At 38.1% G+C, this 25,189-nt stretch overlaps 1 protein-coding gene across 2 annotated transcripts; it reads right to left on the bottom strand.

Annotated features, from left to right (window-relative positions):
• Positions 1–1,974: 1,974 nt before the first annotated feature.
• On the bottom strand, positions 1,975–22,184 carry LOC132106951 (meprin A subunit beta-like). 2 transcript variants are annotated; one of them, XM_059513069.1, is made up of 15 exons: positions 22,059–22,184; positions 21,754–21,834; positions 21,499–21,517; positions 21,347–21,406; positions 21,218–21,261; positions 19,986–20,064; positions 19,685–19,802; positions 13,363–13,541; positions 13,009–13,227; positions 12,669–12,821; positions 8,270–8,485; positions 7,732–8,199; positions 3,784–3,969; positions 3,621–3,706; positions 1,975–2,146 (listed from the first exon to the last, which is right to left on the bottom strand). In XM_059513069.1, the coding sequence occupies exons 2-15, from the start codon at positions 21,808–21,810 to the stop codon at positions 2,105–2,107; spliced, it is 1,926 nt and encodes a 641-aa protein (XP_059369052.1). In that variant the 5' UTR covers positions 21,811–21,834; positions 22,059–22,184; the 3' UTR covers positions 1,975–2,104. The 2 variants fall into 2 exon arrangements, with proteins under 2 accessions (XP_059369052.1, XP_059369053.1); XM_059513070.1 differs by having other exon boundaries at positions 3,624–3,706.
• Positions 22,185–25,189: the final 3,005 nt, after the last annotated feature.

Below are 25,189 nucleotides of genomic sequence, written 5' to 3'. Positions count from 1 at the left end.
AAGTCTCTTTTTCTCACCAAGGCTGCATTTATTTGATCAAAGATGCAGTAAAAACAGTAATATTGTGAAGAATTATCACCATTTTAAAGAGCTTTCATATTGTAATGTATATAAAAATGTAATTGAATTTTCATCTATGAGTTCTCAATGACATTGGAAACAATTTTACTGTTTAATTGTACTATTAATATTATATACTTTTTTGTGACACTACCAAAGTTTTTGTTGTTGTTGTTGTTAAAAAAACAGCAAAAAAAACACAAAACAACAACAACAAAAACAAATAAACACAACCAGAAAAAAAGAAAGAAAAGAAAACAATAACAGTTGTCTTTAAAGGGGTTGTAGTGAAACAATCACTGTCACAGTCGACAGCAAAGTAATTGCCAGGAAAAGGTTAATAATAATAATAATATTAATAATAATTTTAAATAAATAAATAATAATAATAACTTTAACTATAACTTTAAATTATTATTATTTATTTATTTTTAGAAATCTACTGCAGTAGTATGCAGCGTCTGGCAGTAAATAATAACATTTTGAGTAACTGAATCTTAGAAGAGCTCCTGTTGTATGAAACAATCCCTAAAATACAGACCAGTGGGTCAAGGTCCAGAGAGATTCATTAATGTGTCATTAATTTCTTAAACAACATCCAATCAGAATACTTTAATATGATGATCTTCCATTTTACACTTAACACAGGCCTTTGAAAATGTATGATTCATTTTGTGATGTTTCACTGGAGAGATCTGAAGCCTATGTATCACACCATTTAAAAGTTTACATACCGAACTGATCAAAAGTGACAGTAAAACCATTTATACATACATAGATAGATAGATAGATAGATAGATAGATAGACAGATAGATAGATAAATTAATAAATTAATGTTGTTCTTTTGAACATTTTTAGAACTTTCTGTCCCTGTATCCTGAAACAAATTATCACTGTTTCTAGATGTAATATTTATTAAGAAGCAAAATATATTTATTTAAATGTAAATTTTATAATATCTAAGAAATATTTTATTAATTATATCTGCCTATGTGCGGACAACTTGGAATTCTTCAGCCCACAGTTTGAGACCCACTGATGTAGACAGGATGTCTACAGGAAGCGTTCTCGGATCTCTAAATGACTCATGAAGAAGAAGAGGACTCTGACCCTTATGATTTCACAGAAGATGAAAACAGTAGGTTAACTGATTCACTTTGATTTCTCAGTGAGCTATGCTTAATCAATGCAGGTTCTGTCCATTGCTGTACTAAAGTCAATTTAACCAGTTTAGTAGTTTTTTTCCCCCCTGTATGTTGAATTTTAATATTTGGAATATACTAAGTGCCATTATAATATGATATTGTCTTATATGTGGTGGTGGTGATGTTGTTGACAGCTCAGTCAAGTCAGAAGAGCAGACCAACATCTCAGAGAAGCAGTAAAAGGAAGAAGGCTGAGATCAGTCAGGACAAGGACAAGAGAGTCCTCTTCATTATCAGATAATAGAGTCTGGCTTGTGCTTGAGACTTCAAGGCAGCTCTACTGAAGTCCTTAAAGGTGACCCAGTCTCAGTCAGTGGTGTGCTGATCTTCTAACTCACATTAACAAAGACCAGGATGAGGAGTTTGACCAGAACGAGATTAATCTTCTGCTGGAGTGCATGCAGGATGACAACCAGGTCATGATCTCAGAGAATGTGATGTTTCTCACATAGAGCAGTGCCAATGGACAGCTGCATCTCTTGAAAATTCAGGAATGTAAATTACATTACAATTATTTATAACATAGCAGTTTCTTACAGACTACAACATACCACTAATAAACTGTGGGAGCATTAATGGTTGACTATTTGTGTTGATGCTTTTACATTTATTCATTTTGCAAGCACTTTTATCCAAAGCAACTTACAAATGAGGAAAACAAGAAGAAATTCATCTTAATGAGGCAATGAACATTGAATAGAAACTGAATAGAAAGAAAACGTCCATTTTTTTAATGCAAGTTATGATTCAGTAGTGCCAGCTCAGTAATGAAGACACAAGTAATGAAGTAATGAATATTTTTCTCTCTCCATAGAGGCTTCTTGATGTATCCTGCATCTCATGGGGATCTTTTAGTCCATGGTCCCAAGACTCTGGGGTTCTGCAAGAGAAAATTCAGTTTATTGGGAGCAGTGTTGAGAAGGTTCATTTGTAAATTTAATAGTTAACAGATTACAAGTTACCCTATGTGAAATGTAATAAATAGTGCATCTATTTAAATTGCTTTATTAATGTTTCTGATTACATTTGAAGTTTTTTTATTTCTTTTCTAAATTTCTAATCATTTTCAAACATTTAAAGCAGGCAGGGTTAATCTTTCAGTTATACTCAATACTGATTACCGTCAGACTTTTGAAATCTTTCTTCACTTGAATTAAGATACTAATAATTTTGTTTTAAAGCACAGCCACCACAAAATCAGACTTTAGCACCTCCATTTACTTTGAGATCATTCTGAGGTTAAATACTGTTTTAAAATTATAATAAGAAACCATTAAATAGCTATAATACTGTTTTTGAAATCAAATCTTTGCATATATGTGGCAAGAAACACTGACATCTAATGATTCCTGAAATAAATAATTTGTCCTAGTCTGTGTCCCAAACTCCTAAAACACCTGTGTCTCATATTTTAAAGAAGTCAAAGAACTCTGTCCCTTTGTTTCAAATAATAATTCTGCAGGTCTCATTCACGCACTAGTCACCTCACGTATAGACTACTGCAATGCTCTTCTCACAGGTATTCCCTTCAGATTGCAGCATAAGCTTCAATTGGTTCAGAATTCTGCAGCTCGTGTTCTCTCTAGAACACCTTCTACTGATCACATTTCTCCGGTTCTCCAGCAACTGCACTGGCTTCCAGTAAAATATAGAGTCGAATTCAAAATCTTGCTACTCACTTATAAGGCACTTCATAATCTTGCCCCACAATACCTTACTCAACTTCTCCAGGTTTACACTCCTTCACGTGCACTTAGATCTTCATCTTCAATTTCTCTTGTGGTACCTCGGATTCGACTTACTACTACTATGGGTGCCAGATCTTTTAGTTATGTTGCCCCCCACCTATGGAACTCTCTTCCCCTCAATGTTCGCAATAGCAAGTGCTTGTTGACTTTTAAAACACATCTTAAGACATATCTTTTTATACAGGCTTTTTTATAACATGTTTTATTGAGACTTAAATGCACTTTATATGTATAGGCTGTTTGTTTGATATATGTTTTTTCTTATGCAGTGCCCTGTTTATTGCTCGTAAGGTGACCTTGGGTGTCCTGAAAGGCGCCATGAAATAAAATGCATTATTATTATTAAGTCAATCATATGTACAGTAAGTTTGTGAAATATTCAGATAACTCCTTTGTAATTGTTAACATGTTCATAGTTAACTTATTTAATTACACATTTTGATTACAGTTACATTTATTTTGTTAATTAAATTACATAATTCCGTTACTTGTAACTAGTTACTCCCCAGCACTAAATAGAAGTTATCCATTTACATTTAATAATGAATAATGGTAGCCCTACAATTATCAAGTATGGGAGGAGAAGACTGGTATGTGGAAACATACAACCATCTGTCTCTTTGGATCCTCATCAATCTCTAATCGCAGGTCTCTGATTTTTGGTCTGCTGGTCTTCAAAAGTCCAGTCACATCTATTGATGAAGTTAAAATTTAAAGCTCTTATCATATTTCATAAGAATTTCACTTGTATTGAATAAGAACTGCACACCTTCAAGGGAGAGGAGGAAGATGGCATCATCTCCTTTAATGAAGCTTCGACTCTTCAGACGATCATGTGTGATGTAGTTGCTGATTTTGTAACCTGGCCCCCGGTAGAATTTTTTACCATTTGTGTCAGTGACTAGACTGCCTACTTTTCGTGGGTCATCCCAGAAATATTTAGCTTTACCCATGTCTGTACAAAAAGAGAAGATACTATTTATAAAACACATTTTTTAACTGTGCTGGCAAAATCAGTCACATTAAAAAATGAGTTATTTTTCACATTTCACATTCTCCATTAAAAGGCCTTCAAAATGATGAATTGTAAGGATCAGATGAAAAATGACAGAGCTACATCCTTTTGAAGTCAAAAGAGTCAGCAAACTCAATTCTGAGAAAAATCGCGTTAAAGTTAATGAAGGAGCCAAGGCAAAATTACAACATTGAATCTTTTCATCCACTTCTTTCCTTACTAATAATTACTATATTAATATAGCTATTTTTATTTTATATTGGTTATATAAATAAGAACAAAAAAAGGGGAAAAAGCAGTAGAATAAATATAAGAAAGAAACAAATAATGCATTAGGCTACCTTTTGTATTTTACATCTAAACAAAAGCATTAAAGTAAGAAAAAGCAAATAATTGAATGCAAAAATACCGTTAGTGTGTTCATTAAAAATAAATTGATTAGGCCTATTACAGTAAATCTACAAAAGTAGTTAAATCAAGAACAGCGAGTGATTCCCTCTTTTCTTTTCATTCCTATAGTATCTGTACTGTAAATGGCAACTGAGTGTCATACAACTGACTGAAATTCAATGACATCAAGGCTGTAATTTGATTGGTTCTTAAATGGGTCATCTGATGCCACTTAATTTTTCCCTTTCTTTTTGGAGTGTTACAAGCTCTTGGTGCATAAAAGAAAAATTGTTAAGTTGAAAAGACCAAAAGAAAAGTCCAAAGAGATTCTTTATAAAAGTTAAGACTCGTCCACACCCCCCTAAAACAGCTCATTCTAACACACCCCCACATCTCTATGTTACTTTGTGGGAAGATTTGCATAACGCCGGCCAGATGTTCATGCAAAGAAAGAAGGTGCAACTTTTATTCTCATTGTATTATTGTTGTTATCGCCACCTCCATGTTGTATAGACGCTGTGTGTTTCACTGTGATAGCGAAACTTGAGGTATTCTGACAATCACAACGCACTGGATAGCTGGCCAATCAGAGCACAACTTGCTTTTCAGAATGATGAGCCTTGTAAAAATCTAATCGTTTCAGAAGGATGGGGCATAGGAGAAACAATAATGTATAGTATGTGGAAAATAATATGTTTTTTTTTTAATCCCTAAACCATATAAACACACTTCATTACACCAACTAATGTTATTTTTAGCAGCATTATATGACCCCTTTAAGATACACTTGATCCAAGTTAGTCGTTACTATTTCTCCAATAGTAAGTAATACAGACCCTCTCATCACTCTATAGTAAAACAATCTCTGCTGTAATTCTTTGTACATTTTCCAGAAATGCACTCTGCCGGAAACACCTTTTATGCAGGCGCTGTGGATGATAGTCAGTGTGAGAAACGAGTGGGGAAAAGTTACCCTCAGAAAAAAAGGCTTTTATAAACTAATTTTAGTGAAATATTTGTCACTTTTTTTTTTGCCCGTAATTCTAAATTAGCCCTTACGCATTCTGACTCATTTTGCCAGCACAGTGCGCATTATATTGAGTTTTATCTCTAAATAATCTTTAACCAAGTATTTGTACTAAGCACATCAGCAATAAAGGGTTAGTTCACCCAGAAATTAAAATTAGCTCATAAATTACTCACCCTCAAGGAATCCTATGTGTATATGTCTTTCTTCTTTCAGACGAATCCAGTCAGAGTTATATAAAAAATTGTCTTTGATCTTTCAAGTTGTTTAATGGCACTTTGCGAGTGTTGCAATGCATCAGTCCAAAAGAATTTAAATAAAAAGCGCCCATCCATAATTAAAAGTGTCTCACATCGCTCCAAGGGGTGAACAAAGACCTCCTTTAGCAAATCCATGCATTTTTATAAGAGAAATATCGATATTCAAAACATAATAGTCACTTTAATGTAGCTTGCGCCAACAGTTCCGGGAGCATGACGTATGAGGTCATCATTGTGCATGCGCCAGTGAGCCTCGTGAAAACCAATGTTTGTTAGCAGGAGCAAAAGAAGCAAAGTTTTCTTACTGTAGCAAAGGGAAACAAGTCTCCTCTTGGTTTATATTAAATCATTCTTCTTTACAAATCTTTATTTTGTACTTCTAATTAGCAGTGTTGGGCAAGCTACTTGGAAAATGTAGTAAGCTAAGCTAACAGTTATTCTTCCTTAAATGAAGCTTCACTACATGGGAAATCATACCGCAACATGGCAAATGTAGTTTACTACATCTAAGCTATATATATAAAAAAAAAAAAAAAAAAAAAAATATATATATATATATATATATATATATATATATATATGATTTTTATATTGAACCAACATCATAAGTCAACGCTCTCTAAGTGATCAATAAAACTGTAAGTCAAGCAGATAGACAGGAATAATAGTTCAGTTTAGTTGTTTATTCAACAACTGTTCCAAACCAGTTTGGCATCATGTACTGTACAGGGCCGCATTTACCTCATATTGTCATTATTAATGTCAATTTCAACTATTTACAATTTACTAATGCATTATAAAAATGAAAAGATGTGTTTGTTAACATTAGTTAATGCACTGTGAACTGAACATATAGATGTATAGGCCTGCAAATTACAGATGCTACTTTTTTTGCATCATTGCATGTGTCATTATATTAACATTTAACCAAAATCAAGTTCAAGTAAAAAGTTTTTGACAAACTAACGCAACAAAGACAGCATGGGTATTGCATTTATATTTTCCTGAACTTGCAGGTTATAGTTTTCTGTCGCTATGTGTTCACTCAGTTTTTTTCTGTCATTGGGCCAAAGTATCATATTATAAAAGACTCAGTGCTTCACAGAAGCTATTTGACTGTGACTTGACAACAAATGGTAAGACACTTTTCTCCACTCCTCAAATATATATAAAAAAACATTAACCTTTATAAAAATAGTATTTCTTGAGTAAAGAAAAGGCTGTACTTATTCTATCAACAGTTCTTTTATTTACCTTCAGACTGCAAAAAAAGCTGAAATGCTCTAAACTGCGCGCCGCACTTCATTTACGTGAGAGACAGGAGGAATAATGAGGTTTGACTAACAGTTTGAGGAGCCAATGATGTTACAAGGTTTAGTAGTGGTATCATCACTTTTACTGGTCCAGGATCAGTGATTCTTAGCTGTTATATTTTCGATTTGAGCTTGAGTTTCAGAAATGCTTTGATAATGTAACGTCAGCTTTTGTTGACGCTACTGTGCTACTCGATCAAAAACAGAGCTTCACTACTGAAATGCTATTTGATTAAGAAAACAGCGACACTACCACCACACTACTCAGAAATGTAGTACTTGTAGTGACGCTACTGCCCATCACTGCTAATTAGTGACCGTTGTTTTTATCTCACCGCTGCTCTTCAGCATGCGTCACTTCTGAACGGCACATGTGCAACGCTGACCTCCATGTGTCATCCGCACAGAACTGCTTCCATGTACAACAGCTAAATTGATTATTACGTTTTAAATATGGTTATTTTTAAAATGCATAATTTGCTACAGGAGGTTCATGCCCCGGAGCTGTGTGAGACACTTTTTTATTAAGGATGGGTGGTTTTTATTTCACTTCTTTGGAAACATTTTTAAAATAACTCCGACTGGATTCGTCTTAAAGAAGAAAGTCATATACACCTACGACAAGTAATTTATGGGATAATTTTCATTTTTGGGTGAACTAACCCTTTAATGACTCAAAAAAAATATTAATATCTATAACTTTTTGTCTTACAGTCAGTGAAGGTCATGTTTGGATCTGTAGTGATCATCTTAATGTTGTTCATGCGATGTTGGATGTCTGGATTCTGGTCCATCAGCTCCATAGATGCCTGACGCCATGGACATGGCCATTGGAGATTGTTGTCTTTGGGTCCAGAGGTTAAGTGGAAGTAGATAGCGGTTTTATTTGGACTATCCTTCAAGCCATTAATGTACAAACCAATCTGAAATGAGTAACCATCTGGTGATATGAAGCGGGGGCTGTAGGTTCCGGAACCAGCAGGGGTTTTAGCAAGAAGCCTGGCAAAATTACGAATGTGCCAAGTGTATTGAGGACACTTGGTCTCTGAGAGGTTGATGTCATCCAGAGACAGACCAGCCTTTGATGGTTTTCTTCCTTTAACCCCTTCAAACACTACTCTGAATTTATCAGAGACATTTAGCGTAACATGATATAGTTCCCAGGAGCCTCGAAATCCACCTAGGTTGTACAAGTATAAGTTACCCATTGTCTAAAATGTTTTATCTATTTAAACATAAATAATTATTACCTTTGATCTTCTGAATGAGTCTTAGGGCACCTTTGGGGTTTTTAACTGTGTATTCACGCACCCAGATGTTTAGCTGGTCATCAATGCCCCCGCTTTTGTAGTGATAGAACTGCAGGCATTGGGAGCGTCTTTTGGGGTGAAAGAGGCGACTTTCCAGGAAAGCATTTTTACCCTTGGTTCCTGTGGCTGTACTGAAATGCATGAAGAACCCAACCCCTGTGGAAGTATACACTTTATTAGATAATAGACCATAAAACCAGTTTTCTCACTTTCTCTTTGGACCTTATAATGGAGTTTAAAAATCATTTTGCATGTCATATTGGAATCCTTGACAAGAAATGTCTTGAGAAGGTCCTTATGAATATTTCCTTATGGTATTAGTAAAATGTGTTTATCATAAAGACCAAAGTGCCACCATCAAAAAAGAGGTATCAGTGCAGGTTTATGGACTATGAATTATTCTACTTTTTACAATGAGGTGAAACAAAATTAAACAAACAGTTTCCATGTGATACCATTCCAGTTAATTGACAGTCTTTGGCATAACTAGGTATGATGCGATAAGACCTGAAATAATCATATAATAATGTATCCCTAAAACGCTTTGTATTTGTGATGAGGTTCAGTTCAATATTGACAAGGAAGGAAGAAGACAGGGGTTGGCTTGAGCTGGGACTCTCGTTTATTCAACTTTCTTTAGCAATTAACAAAAGGTGCGCACAAAGCGCGTTCACCGTGCACATGAACAGCAACAATAAACAATAACACAGAATTCTCTTTGGTGACTTTTCTCAGCTCCCAGCAGCACACAACGAGGTCCCCACTCATCTCTCTCCTCTCTCTCGGTCGCGCTCCGGTTTATATCCGGTCTCTCCACGCCAATTACTGAAATCAGTCACAGCTGTTCATCATCTGCACTTGACCTACTTACGCTCCGCTCTGCTCCGTCCTCTCTCTCCCGCTACAGACTCCGCAAAACCATGCCCCCCTCGCCACATACCCCCACTGCCCAACTCAGGCCGGGGAGCCATCCGGTCTGCAGCCCCCCCCTCCTCCTGGAGAGAAAGTCAGCCACAGCCATCTGTACACCCGGCCTGTGGATCACCTGAAATTTAAAAGGTTGCAAAGCTTTACAACCAAAGCTTTAAGATACCAACGGGTGATCCGCGCATTGGTGTCTCTCATGCGGTGGAGCCACTGCAGGGGAGCGTGGTCCGAACAGAGGGTGAACTCCCCCCCAGGAGGTAATAGCGGAGGGTGAGAACAGCCCATCTGATTGCCAGACACTCTTTCTCTATGGTGCTGTACATTGTCTCTCTCTTAGAGAGCTTGCGACTGATGTACAGCACCGGCCGCTCTTCCCCCTCCACCTCCTGGGACAGGACAGCGCCCAACCCCCTGTCCGACGCGTCTGTCTGTAGGATAAAGTGGAGAGAAAAGTCAGGAGCATTTAAGAGCGGACCGCCACACAGAGCAGCCTTTATCTGGGTGAAAGCCTGCTGACACTGCTCCGTCCACTGGACCCTATCTGGTGCTTCCTTTTTAGTTAAATCAGTCAGCGGGCTGGCAGTGTCCGAAAAATTAGGTACAAACCTTCTATAATAACCTGCCAGCCCCAGGAACTGTCTAACCTCCTTTTTTGTCTTGACGCTGAAAGGTGGCCGGGGCCCCGAACAATCCGAACGGAAGAGTAACAAATAGGTGTAATCCGAACGGCGTTCTGAAAGCTGTTTTTTCTTTGGTCATGGGAGACAAGGGGATCTGCCAATAACCCTTAGTTAAGTCCAGTGTCGAATAAAAACGAGCAGTGCCTAGTCGATCAAGCAATTCGTCAACTCTGGGCATTGGATATGCATCGAATTTTGGCACAGCATTCACCTTTCTGTAATCCACACAGAACCGTACTGAGCCGTCCGTTTTAGAAACTAAAACTATCGGGCTCGCCCAGTCACTGTTGGACTCTTCTATTACTCCCATTTCTAGCATCGCTTCTAATTCACTTTGAACCACTTTTTTCTTATGTTCTGGTAATCTATACAGCCGGCTGCGAACCACCACGCCAGGCTCAGTCTCAACATGGTGCTGAATGAGATTTGTTCGACCAGGCAGGGGCAAAAACACATCAGCAAAATCTGCTTGTATTGATTTTATATCAGTGAGCTGCGAAGTGAGAGGTGGTCTCCTCCAGGGGCCAGAGCAAGAGATTGGGACTTTGAACTCACTTCTGGACAGAGATCCTCCTCCCCACTCACTACCGTCGCCAGCATCACTGATACTGCCTCAGACCATTTTTTTAGCAGGTTGAGGTGATATATTTGTTGTGCTCCGCCCCTATCCGTTCGAGCTACCTCATAGTTGAGATCACCAACTCGCCGTGTGACCTCGAAGGGTCCTTGCCACTACGTGAGTAATTTTGAACTAGAAGTAGGGAGTAATACAAGCACTTTATCTCCCGGTGCGAATTGACGTAGTCTAGCCCCCCTGTTGTACAACCGACTCTGTTTGTCTTGTGCCTGTAACAAATTATCCATTGAAAGCCGCCCCAAAGTGTGGAGTTTTGTTCTCAGGTCCAAGTCATATTGAATTTCATTTTTGCTATTAGAAGGTCCATCCTCCCAAGTCTCTCTAAGGACATCTAACAGCCCACGGGGCTGACGTCCATTGAGAAGCTCGAAGGAGGAAAACCCCATGGAGGCTTGCGGGACCTCCCGTACAGCGAACAAGAAGGGTACTAACCACTTATCCCAATTTTTTTGGAACTTACGAATCATGGATTTTAACGTGCGGTTAAACCGTTTGACCAGCCCGTCTGTCTGTGGGTGATAGACACTTGTTCGAATCGATTTAAAGCCCAACAACTCGTAAAGCTCGCGAATAGTACGTGACATAAACGCCGTGCCCTGATCGGTGAGGACTTCATTCGGAATCCCCACCCGGGAGATTAATTGAAACAGTGCACTCGCCACACTTTTTGCAGAAATAGTGCGGAGAGGCACTGCTTCAGGATATCGCGTTGCATAGTCCACCAGAACTAATGCAAAGCGGTGTCCTCGTGCTGACCGTTCTAATGGCCCGATGAGGTCCATACCAATTCGTTCGAAGGGGACCTGCATTAATGGTAGGGGGCACAATGGTGCTTTTGGGGTGGCCGGTGCATTCACCAACTCACATTCACGACAAGACGCGCACCACCTGCACACATTCTCGTGAATGCCCGGCCAAAAGAGCCGGGCCATGAGACGGTTTAGTGAAGCCGTTTGTCCTAAATGCCCGGCCATTGGATTACAATGAGCCGCCTGGAAAAGCATTTCCTGACGGCTTCTAGGTATCAGTAACTGGGTTGTATCTAGCTTTGTCTGGGCGTCTTGGGTCACCCGATACAACTTATCTTTTAAAATTAAAAAATAAGGATAGGAGAGCGGTTGATCAGGATGAAGAAGCTGACCGTTGATAGAACGAACCTGATCAAAGGCATTTTTCAGCGTTTCATCCCGGGACTGTTCCAGGGGAAAATCATCATGCTCAGGGAGGATGTTTCGCTCCAGAGCACTCTGTTCCCCTGAAACAGGCTCCGGAGGTTCCGGTTCAGCTTCTCCTAACTGTGCAACCGCTACTCTACCCTTCTCTCTTTTCCCCCAAGAGGCATCCGAACATAAATATCACAATAATTTATTGAATGAGGGTCAATTAGTACCCAAAATTATCGGATGCCGGAGGTGCGGATTAACTGCCACCTCTATTCTATGCTTTTCTCCCCTGAATTGAATATCCACAGGCAAAATAGGATAATTCACCACTTCCCCATGCACACACCGAACCTTAACCATGTGGCTATTATCCAATGCCCTAGGTTGAATCAGACAGTGTTCAATTACCTTGGCAAACAAATACAAATAATGGTCTAAAAATTTCAAATTTCTAAAATTAAGAGTTTCTAATAAAGGTGCTGAGAGCGTGACTGTAAGTTTGACATTTCTCCTGTTTTTTCAATATATTTGGATTCCTCTTTTTAAGTCATGGAAATGCAATAGCAGATTTTTTTTCTTTTTTCTTTTTAACAGTTGGTATAAACTTGGCAAAATAGTAAATTTGCCATGTTGAAAAAGTTCCAATTTCCACACAACACTCCTGTTTGATGTGACTCACAGTGACAAGATTCTGGATTTTTGATGTATCATAACCAAAGATATTTTTGTTTGTATGGACAAATGAGGTTTCACAATGGGAGGGGCTACTGAGCATGATGGTGCATAAATGGACAAAAACAACTGCGGATTTCTCTTAACTCACTTGCATGACGTTTTATTGCTAGTGATCTTGTGGATAAAAACATGGCAATTTTCATTGTAAATGAATGTGAAACTCGGTTGGTTGCTTTTGTGGTTAGGGGTGTTTATACCTTGACATCGACCCAGGTTGGTGTAGTCCGTCTGTGGACCACCCTTTACTCTTTGTACACGAGCCCATTTGGCATTTCCACCATCACCCTGGATCATGCCACAGATATTTGGCTCCTCAAACTGGCAAGAGTCCAGAAAAGTTGAGGCTGTAGCTGGAAGAATTATGAAAAATGTTTAGGACAAGATGATTGAGAGAAGAAAAAATATTAGTTGAGGAAGTAGTCTTTATCTTATCAGTCAAACTAATGTCAATATAAATAAAAAAAAAAAAAATTAATATGGAGAATTATTTAGTTGAGAGTTGAGTCTTCCACAGAAAGTGCTTAATCATAAACTTACTACAATTGTATAGCCGGTTCAGCTTGAGCAGGTCACTGTCACTAAACTCCATGCGTTGACCAATCACATCCAAGAATTCTGGTATTTTGGTAACAATGGTTGGCTTACTGCCTTTGTGGAAGGATTTCTTACTGTAGTGCATTACTGAACCATAATCATAGGGCACACCGAGAGAGCTTGACTCCGTTTCATTATGTAAATTAAAGTTGTTCTTATGACCTAAGTAAGAAACAAACCATGAAACAGTTAATGAACAAATTAGTTTGTATTTAATATAAGTGTATTTATAGATTTTGGGAGTTTTGTAAGACAGAATGATCTTATTATTGATGCGTGTATTTAAGAAATAGTTACGCTTTTGAATCTGGTCCCACATGATGATAACGTAGTCGTCTCTGTCAGATCTGGATTGTTCGTGCCAGAAACCCAGCGCATGCAGAAACTCGTGCTCCACTGTTCCTAAATGGTCACAGTTTTCACCAATTGACAACTCTTGTTTCCCCATCCGTCGATTCCCCACCTTTGAGTAACATCTGATTGAACATAAAAACATCACCCTGAATTTCATTTTTTTTTATTTTGCAAGTACATGCACCCCTCAGATACAGCCAGTGCAATAAAAATCTAAATGTTTTCAAATGCCTGAAAAGGTCTAACATGCTTATTTGCCTAAAATATTATGTAATAAATTTAAGTGATTAAAGATCCACTGAAGTGCCTTAAAGTGTCTCAATTTTCTAATTATACATCCTCAGCTAAAAGGGGAAATCTATTAGATTTAGACTATGGCTGTCATAAGTGGTCAAATGTGTCTTTACTGAGATCAAAAGCTCTGACCCAAGCTGTGATATGAACAAAATACTGCTGGCTATTTCAAAAAGAGGCGGGGTTTCTCGCTTTGTCTTCCTGTTTCAGCTAAAATTATGTCAACTCATATAATAATATGTACGGTGTTTGAATTGTTCACTATACCCTATATAGTACACTACTGTACATGCCATCAACCATAGAGAAACTACTATGTGAACAGGGCCGTGTGAAGATGATGGGTTAAGCAGCTGCATTTTTTTAAAGCTTGTGATAGGTGTTCCAAAAAATTAGCTTGAAGTGAGTAATTCCTACTGTTTTAAATTAAGAAGTCTTCACAAAAACGGATTAAACCTGACAAACTACAACTAGACACCAAGGGGCAAAGATTTCTCACCTAATGTTGAAAAGAAAGATGAAGCAAAAGTAATAGAGTAAAATAAAAGAAATGCAAAGGCTAATTAAACCAATTTGGAGGCCATATTAAATCTGTAAAGTAGTGTATATAAGAAGCTGGTGGATTTCAATCCATAATATTAGATTAGATTTACTCGATTGTGGTGAGGTGGATTTCTTATGTTTTTAGAATTCTTAAAGCATCCTTTATTTTTAAGCATTTTAGTTTTGGAGTAAAATTTAAAAAGTGTATTTAAATGTTATTTCCTCTTCAGGAACTCGAGCTGTGTCGAAGCGCTACGGGGAACGCGTTTACCGTGAGCGACTCTGAATATCATATCTAATCTGTCTTATAGAAGAGCGTGATGTCACGGGCCGGGTGACGTAAGGCGACCAGGAAGCTATAAAGGCACGAGCCGCACAGCTGGCGTCAGCTTCGCGTCTTTCAGCAAGCGCTCTGTGTGTGCATGTCATTCTGTCTTGTCAGTCTTATTTATTGTTGTTTGTCACTATTAGCTCCTCAAAGAGTAAGCAATAGTCAAAGAGCAAAGCTAAGACGAGACATCAGAAAGGCGAATCCAGATCGCATTTCAGATTGTGTGTTCCTCGCTACATCACAAGTGGGGATACACAGACTGTGCTCGGTCTCAGTTCTAGGATCGAGGCCCTCTGTTTCAGCTCTTGAGGGAGCCGAATGCCTGCACTGGTACGAGCCAGTGTGGACGCTTTGATCCCTGAGGACTCTTCTCGAGAGGGAGTCTTCAACCAGCTATCCTCGTGGTGTCTGTCCCACTTTCACAGAGGCAGAGCGGCGCCTACATTCGCTGGGTTCGCAGATAGATTTGCTGGAGGGTATGGAGACGGGCATGTTCCTATCTCCTACCTCCCCCGCAGATCTGACCGTTCTCCGGGTTCGGAAGCCCGAATGTTGTGGTCCTTCCCCCCGAGTGACGGCCGTGACGCACCGCCTCTCTCCGAGGAGATTGAAACAGAGGGCGTCGATGAGCTCGCAGTTGCACAAACATAAGCTGCATAAACATCAGTTGCACAGACAACAGTGGCACAAGCATCAGTTTCACAAGCATATTATGCCTAACGTTATAACGAGCAGCATTAATGAGGAGCGCAGCTCGAGCAGTCAGCTCTCAGGAAAAATAAGGGGGCTGACTGTGCTTCTCACATATCTGGGAATGGGTCAAAGACGGCTCTGCCTATCTCCACCCATGTTCCCTAGATCTAGAGTTCGTTCTCGAGGTTCGGAAGCACGCGCAGCGGTTCCTTCCCCCTCTGTGAACTCGCAGGTACAGCTACTTTTCTCTGAGGAGATTAATACTGTTAGTGCAGACCATCTTTACTCGTCTGATTGGTTAACTGCATTAATTCTGAGGAATTAAATTCAGTATTTATCTGACTATGAGAAGTTAGATATGCATTATATCAACAAAGCAGACCATGTTTACTCTCCATGTCAGATTGTTTGTTTGCATTAAATTCTGAGGAATATAATGACATTTATCTCACTCTGAGAAATTATATATACTGGAGAGGCTGCTGGGCGGGAGCAGCCCTCTCAGTCTATCGTCAGAGAGTTGCCGCCCGCGCTCCCCCGCGTCGGGTCCGGAGGCTGAAGCAACTCTCTGAACCAGGGTTTTCCCAGCCTAAGGCAGATCTGAGGGCCGTATTTCAGGCTGGGAGGTCCTCGGCTAAGAAGTCCTGACACGTTTCGGTCACGACTGCAGAGGGCGTCCCCTACTTGGGTAGATCGGCGTACATTGCATTATACGGTGCCCGTCTCGCCTCAGCATCCTCTGGGGTCCGGTCTGCCAACCCTGCCAGAGTTCCAGGGCGCAGTGGCCTCCAGCAAGCAATGTCCTCAGTATTTTCCGCCCACGTGTGTAGCGGGGCTGAGATGCTCCCCGCCCCTTCAGGGGCCTCTTACACCAGAGTTCAGTCCTGAGAGACTGATTCCCTTAGTTGATTATTTAGCAGCGTGGAAACTACTGCCAAATGTATCTCAATGGGTTCTGTGCACAGTAGAAAAATGCTACCGTATTCAGTTCGGCTCTCCACCGCGGAGATTCAATGGGGTTACTCCAATGTAAGTAGGCCCCGAGCAGGCTCTGGTTATGGAACAAGAAAACCCTATTAGGGAAGGAGGCCATCAAGGTGGTCCCTCCTCAAGACAGGAAGTCCGGGTTCTACAGCCGGTATTTCATAGTTCCAAAGAAGGATGGGGGGTTGCTTCTGATCATAGATCTGCGGGTCTTAAATCAATCAGTTATGAAACTGAAGTTCAAAATGCACAATCATGCATGTTGTAGCTCAAATCAGATCCGAGGACTGGTTTGTCACAGTAGATCTCAAAGATGCATACTTCCACATATCCATCCTTCCACAACATAGGACGTTTCTGAGGTTCGCTTTCGGGGGTGAAGCTCACCAATATCGAGTACTTCCCTTCGGCCATGCACTCTCACCCCGCACGTTCATGAAATGTGTAGGTGAGGCTCTGGTTTCTCTGCAGGGCATCAACATTCTCAATTATATCGACGATTGGTTGATTTTAGCTCAGTCAGAGCAGGTTGCGGCTCAACATCGAGATATCATTCTCTCACATATGGGGGAGCTGGGTTTGAGACTGAACGCCAAGAAGAGGTTCCTTTTTCCGGTTCAGAGAACCACCTATCTAGGCGTAGTATGGGATTCGACCACAATGCAGGCACGTCTGTCCCCTGCTCGTATCGTGTCAATCCTCATCTCAGTCAAGAGAGTCAAAGAAGGCCAGTCACTCACTGTCAAACAATTCCAGAGATTGTTGGGTCTGATGGCAGCTGGGTCCAACGTGATACTTCTTGGCCTGCTGTACATGAGATCCCTACATATGTGGCTCAAGACCAAGGGATTTTCCCCGAGGGGCAATCCACTTTGAACGATCAAGGTCACGCAGCGCTGCCTCCATGCCATGGAAATGAGGAAGAAACCTTGGTTCTTGAATTGGGGCCCGGTGCTGGGAGCTCCCTGTCACTGTGTAATACTAACGACGGATGCATCCCTCACTGGTTGGGGTCCGGTCATGAGTGGCCACCCTGCCCGTGGTCGGTGGAGTGGTCGCCATCTGGTTTTACAACACTGGTTTGTCTCTCTAGCGAGATCCCAATTTTTCAGTCACTGAAGTAACGTCTCTGTTCCCTCCTTCAGGGAACATGGGTTACCATACTTTACTGAGAGATTCTTTCACACACATAGATCACATTGTGATCACACTCAGACATCAAGGAACAAACTTTTTAGCACTGCCCAGCAGTAACTAAATAGCTTGATTGCGCAAAAGCTACATCTTTCTTAACAAAGTTAGTTTTTGGTTATTCATACATGCACAGCCTCTCTCTCTCTTTCTCTGTGTGTGTTGTCATAAATTAACAGTTGATTAATAAAATTTTTCTGAGAATATTCAAGTGGAGATCGCTAAACTTCAAGATCACCAGTGTTTTCAGAAAGCAAGCGCGTTTATCCACAATGGAGAGAGAGAGAACACGTGTACAGGGTTGCCAGGTTGCCAAAGATAAGTAGCACACTTAGCTGATATTTCCATATTGGGCAACCCTTATGAAAAAGAAGATTATTCAAGTGTGCTATTAGTATACTTATTTTAAACTAAAAATATGTATGTAAAAAATGTTTTTAGTTTAGAAACGTTTTAGAAATTGGCTTTATGTACTCCTCAGAAATATACTTAAAATTACAGTATTTATACTGTATAATTATAGTATTATTAAGTATTTACTTTAAGTATACTTGACTTATACTTACAAAAAGTATAAATATTTTTGCTATACTTCTTGAATCAGTGTTTTCATTATTATACGGTAGAGGGCACTAGTATTCATCTTCTCCACGGAATAAAAAAAGAAAACACAAGTCAAGAAAGAAAAGAAACAACAGATACTAACACATTTAATCTAACACAATCCTCTGACATGAAACAGCATAACAACTGTAACAATATGGAATAAAACCGATGAAGAGGTAATAATTACAGTCAAGCTTTGGGGTGCTGATCGACTTAATCTACGTTTTGATTATCATTCTGAATCCAATTCATGTTTTGTTTTTGTTTGTTTTTTTCAGCTTTTTGTTCAAAAAGTTATTTATTTATTTTTTATGAAACTTACCCACATTAAAGTGTTTAAAAAAGATAGCATGAAGCTAGAATAAAATGTTTTTATTTACAAGCAGATACCCTGTACTTTCTTTGGATGTTTTGAATGTTCACATATTCATATAACAAAATATATACAGATTCAAACCTAAATAGGGACATAGTAGTATACTTAAAGTGATGTAAAGTTATCTTAAAGAAAACTTATGAGTTTACTTGCAGTATAAATCTACTAAACTAGTAGTTTACTGAGATTATACTTCAAAGTGTACAAAGTATTTAATTAGTAAACTATCAGTATAAGTTCACTTTAAGTGTAATTGCAGTACAAACTACAAACATAGAGGTTAACTAGTTGTGTACTCAAAGTTTGCGACTGTTATACTTAAAATATTCTTAAAAGTATACTTTTATATACTAGAAAGTGGGTCACTGTGGGCAGCTGTGGCCTAATGGTTAGACAGCCAAGCTAATTACCAGAAGGTCGCTGGTTTGAGTCTCGTGCCGGTTGGAGGGAGTGAATGAACAGTGCTCTCTTCCACCCTAAATACTCATGGCTGAAGTGCCCTTGAGCAAGGCACTGAACCCCCAGTTGCTCCCTGGGCACTGGATATATAGCTGCCCACTGCTCTTGGTGTGTGTTCACTTCTCTCTGCTTTGTGTGTGCACTTGGATGGGTTAGATGCAGAGCACCAATTTCGAGTATGGGTAACCATACTAAGGAAATGTCATGACTTTCACTTTCAGAACATTGATATTTGTATACTTGCTACATAAAGTATACTTAAAAATATACTTGAGCTTTACTTATGTATACTTAATAAAATAAGCTTGAAGTATACTACTTTTTGGTAAGGGAAGAAGGTAGATATGTTTCAGGGATTACGTTTCTTTCACGCTTGTTATTTTATTATTCATGACTGCAAATACCTTTTCTAGAATTCTGATTCCATAGACGTGGCGCTTCCGATTCTAGAAAGCATTTGGTTGGACAGAAAGTTTGATGAGAAGCTGAAAAATCGTTGATCGCATATTGAGGGAAGTTAGAGACTGAAAGTTTTCAATGACTATATATTCTAAATGCAACTTTTTTCATTGTTTTGGAGCACACTATAGCTTATAGATAACATAGTTATACTAAAAAACTAACAAAAAAAATTATTTCATGGGGACATTAAGAGTAAGATTTATTTGGTAGATTTTTGTTTGAAGAAAAAAAAGTGACACATTTACATACATGTGAATAGAGTTTTGATTACTGCACAATGTGTGAAGATGAGTTTAAATGTGTGTAGTGTTTTGAAGTTTTCTTACCCTCTGCCTTTAAATACGAAAATGTAGTTTGGCTCTCCATCCCAGGGTTTAAAGTCAATACAGGTCTTGAGCTTGAATTGCTCAAGTGCTCTCAGTATCACACCTTTAGCATTGATTTCTATATATATATATATATATATATATATATATATATATATATATAAGGCAGAAAATAAAATGAATAAGGTATAGTTAGTGAGTAATTTGGAGCAAATATTAAGTTACATAGAATTATATTATCATATACAGGTCAAAGCATAAATTCAACAGAACTGAATCAGTTATTATTATATTCACAGACCGAGGCTGCTGTCTAGGACATATGGCACAGTGGTCGGCCAGCGATACTTGTCACCCAGAATAGTGTTTCTGTCTTCTCCCTGTTAAATATAAACCAAAAAAGGATTTTATTATTAGGATATTATTTTGATGTTTGTGATGTTTAGTGTGTCTTACTGTATTTACACATCTGAAGTTTAAGAGTGTCTTTAAAAAATATTTGGTAACACTTTCTATGTAGCCCATTTTTATAATAAATTATAAGGGTATTCTTAAGGCATTATAATGAATGCATAATGCATTTTAAAAAAGCTTATAATATGTTATATCAACTTATGAATAATCATAACAACAATTATAATACATCATAATATTTACATATTTGTGGTTATAAGTTTAAGAGTATATTTATTTATAAGACACAATGAACACCATATTAAATCTACTTCATTTACAGTATAATGGACTGTATCATATCTTGACATTGTTTATTTAATATCTGCACAGTATCTTACTACTGCTTGTGAGTGGTTAGATGCTGAGTGTAACTTGAGTGTTTCTGTCGAGCTAATGTTAATTTATTGATGTGAGCTTAATATCCCAACTGAAAAACAATTCTGTGTTTTATATGGTCAGATTTTATTTTGATGGTCCCCTTAATCAATCGACTATGTGCATATCAACCACATATCAATAAGTTAATTATCAACAACTGTCTAAAGGGTACTATCAATTTTTTTTTATTACAATTACAATAGTTCAAAGCAAATGTGTCATATTACACATTGATCTGATCTGATATCTGATCTTATGGTCGTTTGAGATAAAAAATATTGTATTATTATTATTACTACTTATAAGTGGTCTTTGGCCGCTTTGAGTAAAGTAGCATCAGAAAAATGGCAAGATATGAGACTTATAATACATTATAACTATGAGAAATATAATCCATTGTGAAAGTGGAAATATACATCATTATACTCTTAAAAGATATAACCACGAATAAGTAAATATTATAATATATTAAAACTGTTCTTATGGATATTCATGATATGATACAACATATTATAAGAATTTTTAAAATGCATTATGCATTCATTATAATGCTTTAAGAATACCCTTATAATGTTTAGAAATACGGGCTACATAGAAAGACTTACCAAATATTGCATAATTTTTTTAGGCCCGGAGATTCAGACCCTAATTTGTATCCTCTGGAAAGTAGCATGAGAATTTGTTCAAAGAAACACTGACCTCATTTATCAGAATGTCTCCTTCCACCAGGTCAAGTCCTGCCGCTGTTGAATGAGACAGCAGTTAATGCAAAACTGTTATAGAAATTATGCTACAGATTTAAGATGTGATATTAATGTTTCCACACACCTTCATTTATTTCAAATATATCCAGGTCTTTTCCATTATCCACATCAATCACTGTATTGCCTACAAAAAAAAAATTTCTATAAATATAAAAAAAATATTTAACAATTTAAAAAAGTATTTAATTTATTGTTGTATAGATTGTTATGACTCACCTGTGAGTGAAGATGTTGGCTTTTAAAGAAAACATTTGAGAGATAAGTGTCAGAGGTGGACATTTACAAAAACAAATTACAGTGTAAGTTTTGATATTGTATGAAATAACCACAAACTATCATAAAACTCATTTAGTCTTGAAAAAGTTCATTGTATTTTAATATAACAATAGCTGTGTAAGTTTTGCTTTTACACAATATTAATTAACACATGATCGCAAAATAGTTTCTCTGACATCTGAATTCTGTACTCACCACACACATGGCTGTGGCACATCCGCTCAGAATCAGTAATGTATGGAGAGACGCCATGAGAACTTCACTCTGAGACGCTCTCTTCAGAACATCAGTGCATTGTGTATTAACCAATTTATAGAACAAAAGAGCCAAGTCTGCAATGATATGAGCTTGTATCCGATAGTTTATGATTTATTACACTAATGGTTAACTTGATATTATTAGACATGGTAAAAGTAATTCTTGATAATGATTTGGCTAAGAGTTAAATTGAGTTTAATGAAAGTTCACCTAAAATGAAAATTTGCTGAAGATTAACTCACCTTTGTTATGGAAAAATGTTTCCAACTCTTATTGTGAGACAATAACTCAGAGAGTATTGTAGAATAAGAAAAAATGGGGTTTATTCTTGCAAGAAAGTCAGACAATCATACAGAGCATCTGCACAGTGTGTGACAAAGAGGAACTCTTCGACTCAGTATTTATATCCCAATCAAACCAGGATGTTTCTATCTCATCCAATCATAATGCATATTCAACATATATCTCCTTTTAGGGTATCTATTACAAAAAATTAGATTTTTTTAAATTAACCCTCAGAGTGAGAAAGTTAACACTTTTTCTGGTTTATAAACTGGTCCACACTAACACTTTAAATAGTGTTACTTTTTTTTTTTTACACTTGCACCGAGTAAAAACACCCTTACCAAAAAGCTTCAAGTATACTTCAAGTTTATTTTAAGTATACTTAAGGAAGGTTTAAGTATATTTTTAAGGATACTTTATGTAGCAAGTATACAAATATCAGTGTTCAGTATACTTGTAAGTGTACTGTTTCAATACTCCTTAGGTCTAAATTGGCCCACTTTTTTAGTATATAAAAGTATACTTTTAGTATAACAATAGCAAACTTTGAGTACAAAACTAGTTTATCTCTATGTTTGTAGATTGTACTTTAATTATACTAAAAGTGAACTTACAGGTATACTGATAGTTTACTAATTAATTACTTTGTACACTTTGAAGTATAGTCTCAGTAAACTACTAGTTTAGTAGTTTTATACTGCAAGTATACTCAAAAGTTTTCTTTAAGTGAACGTTACGTCATACTTTAAGTATACTACTATGTCCCTATCAGAGGTGGGTAGTAACGAGTTACATTTACTTCGTTACATTTACTTGAGTAATTTTTTGGGGTAACTAATACTTTTCGGAGTATATTTAAATATGGGTACTTTATACTCTTACTTGAGTAACTTTTTGGGGAAAAATCTGTACTTTTACTTTGTTACTGTGGGCGACGCTCCTCTCGTTACTTTATCTTAATCCAATAAATGTTATAAATGCTTCAGTTTATTCCAAACGCGCCGTCTACTTTTCTCCGGGCAATGAGCGATGCCCATTCGCGAATGATTCATTCTTTTGAGTCAATTCTGTTCAAAGGCTTGATCAAACCAATTGGCAAACGAGTGAATTGGTTCATGAATCAGTTTGAATTAGTCGTTCAGTTCCCTGCCGCACCCGCTGAGCATCTGAAGTGGTTCACTCGGAGTTGTAACGTTTAAGAACATCAACAGCATTGAAAACATGGAACTGCACTGAACTGAAAGCAAATCTGCAAAGGCTATTATTTGCTAGCGATGGAGATCCTTATTAGATGAACACCGCGTGTGCTGTCTACTGTTTAACAGGTAATAACTTGGGCTACACTCGATTACAGTACGCGATACCACTGTGACATTAGTTTGTTGTACGTGTGTGGCTTATAACAGAGGGGAGTCAAGTTGAATGCAGCTTCCAAAAGACAAAAAATAGCCGATTAAGATTTTATTAATTTTAATACAATCACACCGGTGCGAGTACGTTCAGCAAGTCATATCATCATCAGCTGCTAAATTCAGATCTGTGATCGCTTGCTGGCGCTGAGCCAGAGATAGATGCATTTTTACAGCACTGCGCATTATAACCAATCACACACGATTCTGTTGAGCTTTTGAATGCAATGGCCAATCAGAGGTGTTCCGATGAGTCATTGCTAAAATCCCGGTGCTTCCTTCACTCGCTCGCTGACTGGAGACCTCTTTCTGGCGAATTCTCTCGTCAGAAACAACAAAGTGCAGATGTGTGTACCAATCTGTAATTAAGATATTGATTTCACAGTGTTAACAGTTTCAGTGATTTTAATGGGAGTTTCTGAGAGTGATTGAACTCTAGACTGTCAGTGAAAATGATCTTTAATAATGTAAATGGTATTTGCTCTCTTTCTGAACAATGAAAGATTAGTAGCAATATTTATATCACATTAACTTTCAATGTTAAATTCACATTTAATATAAAGTCAGTTGTATTAAAAATATGTTATGGCATGACACCTATATCTGTTACTTAAGTAAACAGACAGGGTTATATAATAAATTACATAAATTGGAGTAAAGGCTGATGAAAGGCTGTGCCTAGGGAGCAAAACGATTGGGGGGTGCTGCAGGAAAGTTCTTTTTTTTTTTTTACCCTTTTGTAACCATCGTGTAGTTCAGATCAGAGGATGGGTACATGGTGGTCATAAAGGGATGGACATGGTCAGAAACAATGCTCAGGTAGGCCGTGGCATTAAAACGATGCCCAACACCATTACACCACCACCACCAGCCAGCACAGTAGTAACAAGGCATGATGGATCCATGTTCTCATTCTGTTTACACCAAATTCTGACTCTACCATCTGAATGTCTCAACAGAAATCGAGACTCATCAGACCAGGCAACATTTTTCCAGTCTTCAACTGTCCAATTTTGGTGAGCTCGTGCAAATTGTAGCCTCTTTTTCCTATTTGTAGTGGAGATGAGTGGTACCCGGTGGGGTCTTCTGCTGTTGTAGCCCTTTCGCCTCATGGTTGTTCGTGTTGTGGCTTCACAAATGCTTTGCTGCATACCTCGGTTGTAACGAGTGGTTATTTCAGTCAAAGTTGCTCTTCTATCAGCTTGAATCAGTCGGCCCATTCTCCTCTGACCTCTAGCATCAACAAGGCATTTTTGCCCACAGGACTCCCACATACTGGATGTTTTTCCCTTTTCACACCATTCTTTGTAAATGGTTGTGCGTGAAAATCCCAGTAACTGAGCAGATTGTAAAATACTCAGACCGGCCCATCTGGCACCAACAACCATGCCCTGCTCAAAATTGCTTAAATCACCTTTCTTTCCCATTCTGACATTCAGTTTGGAGTTCAGGAGATCGTCTTGACCAGGACCACACCCCTAAATGCATTGAAGCAACTGCCATGTGATTGGTTGATTAGATAATTGCATTAATGAGAAATTGAACAGGTGTTCCTAATAATCCTTTAGGTGAGTGTATGTGTGTTAATGATGATTATACCCTCGTCATGTGAGCGGAGGATTTGCTAGTTATTCGCGTGCAGCATCCCATTATGGAGTTGTGCAAGTTTGTGATGATAA

The sequence above is a fragment of the Carassius carassius genome, chromosome 27 (genome assembly GCF_963082965.1).
Source record: "Carassius carassius chromosome 27, fCarCar2.1, whole genome shotgun sequence".
Classification (NCBI taxonomy): Eukaryota; Metazoa; Chordata; class Actinopteri; order Cypriniformes; family Cyprinidae; genus Carassius; species Carassius carassius.
Note: the sequence above shows the minus strand (reverse complement) of the source record. Positions and strands in the feature narration are given on the sequence as shown.

Bases quoted from the DNA above. Each gene is read 5' to 3' on its own strand.
- LOC132106951 (XM_059513069.1), bottom strand. From the start codon at position 21,810: ATGGCGTCTCTCCATACATTACTGATTCTGAGCGGATGTGCCACAGCC. The intron at 3,970-7,731 runs GTAAGACAAAAA...CTTTTTGTACAG, and splicing joins AAACATGACCTTCACTGACT to ACATGGGTAAAGCTAAATAT. The intron at 3,707-3,783 runs GTGTGCAGTTCT...CTTCATCAATAG, and splicing joins CTTCCTCCTCTCCCTTGAAG to ATGTGACTGGACTTTTGAAG.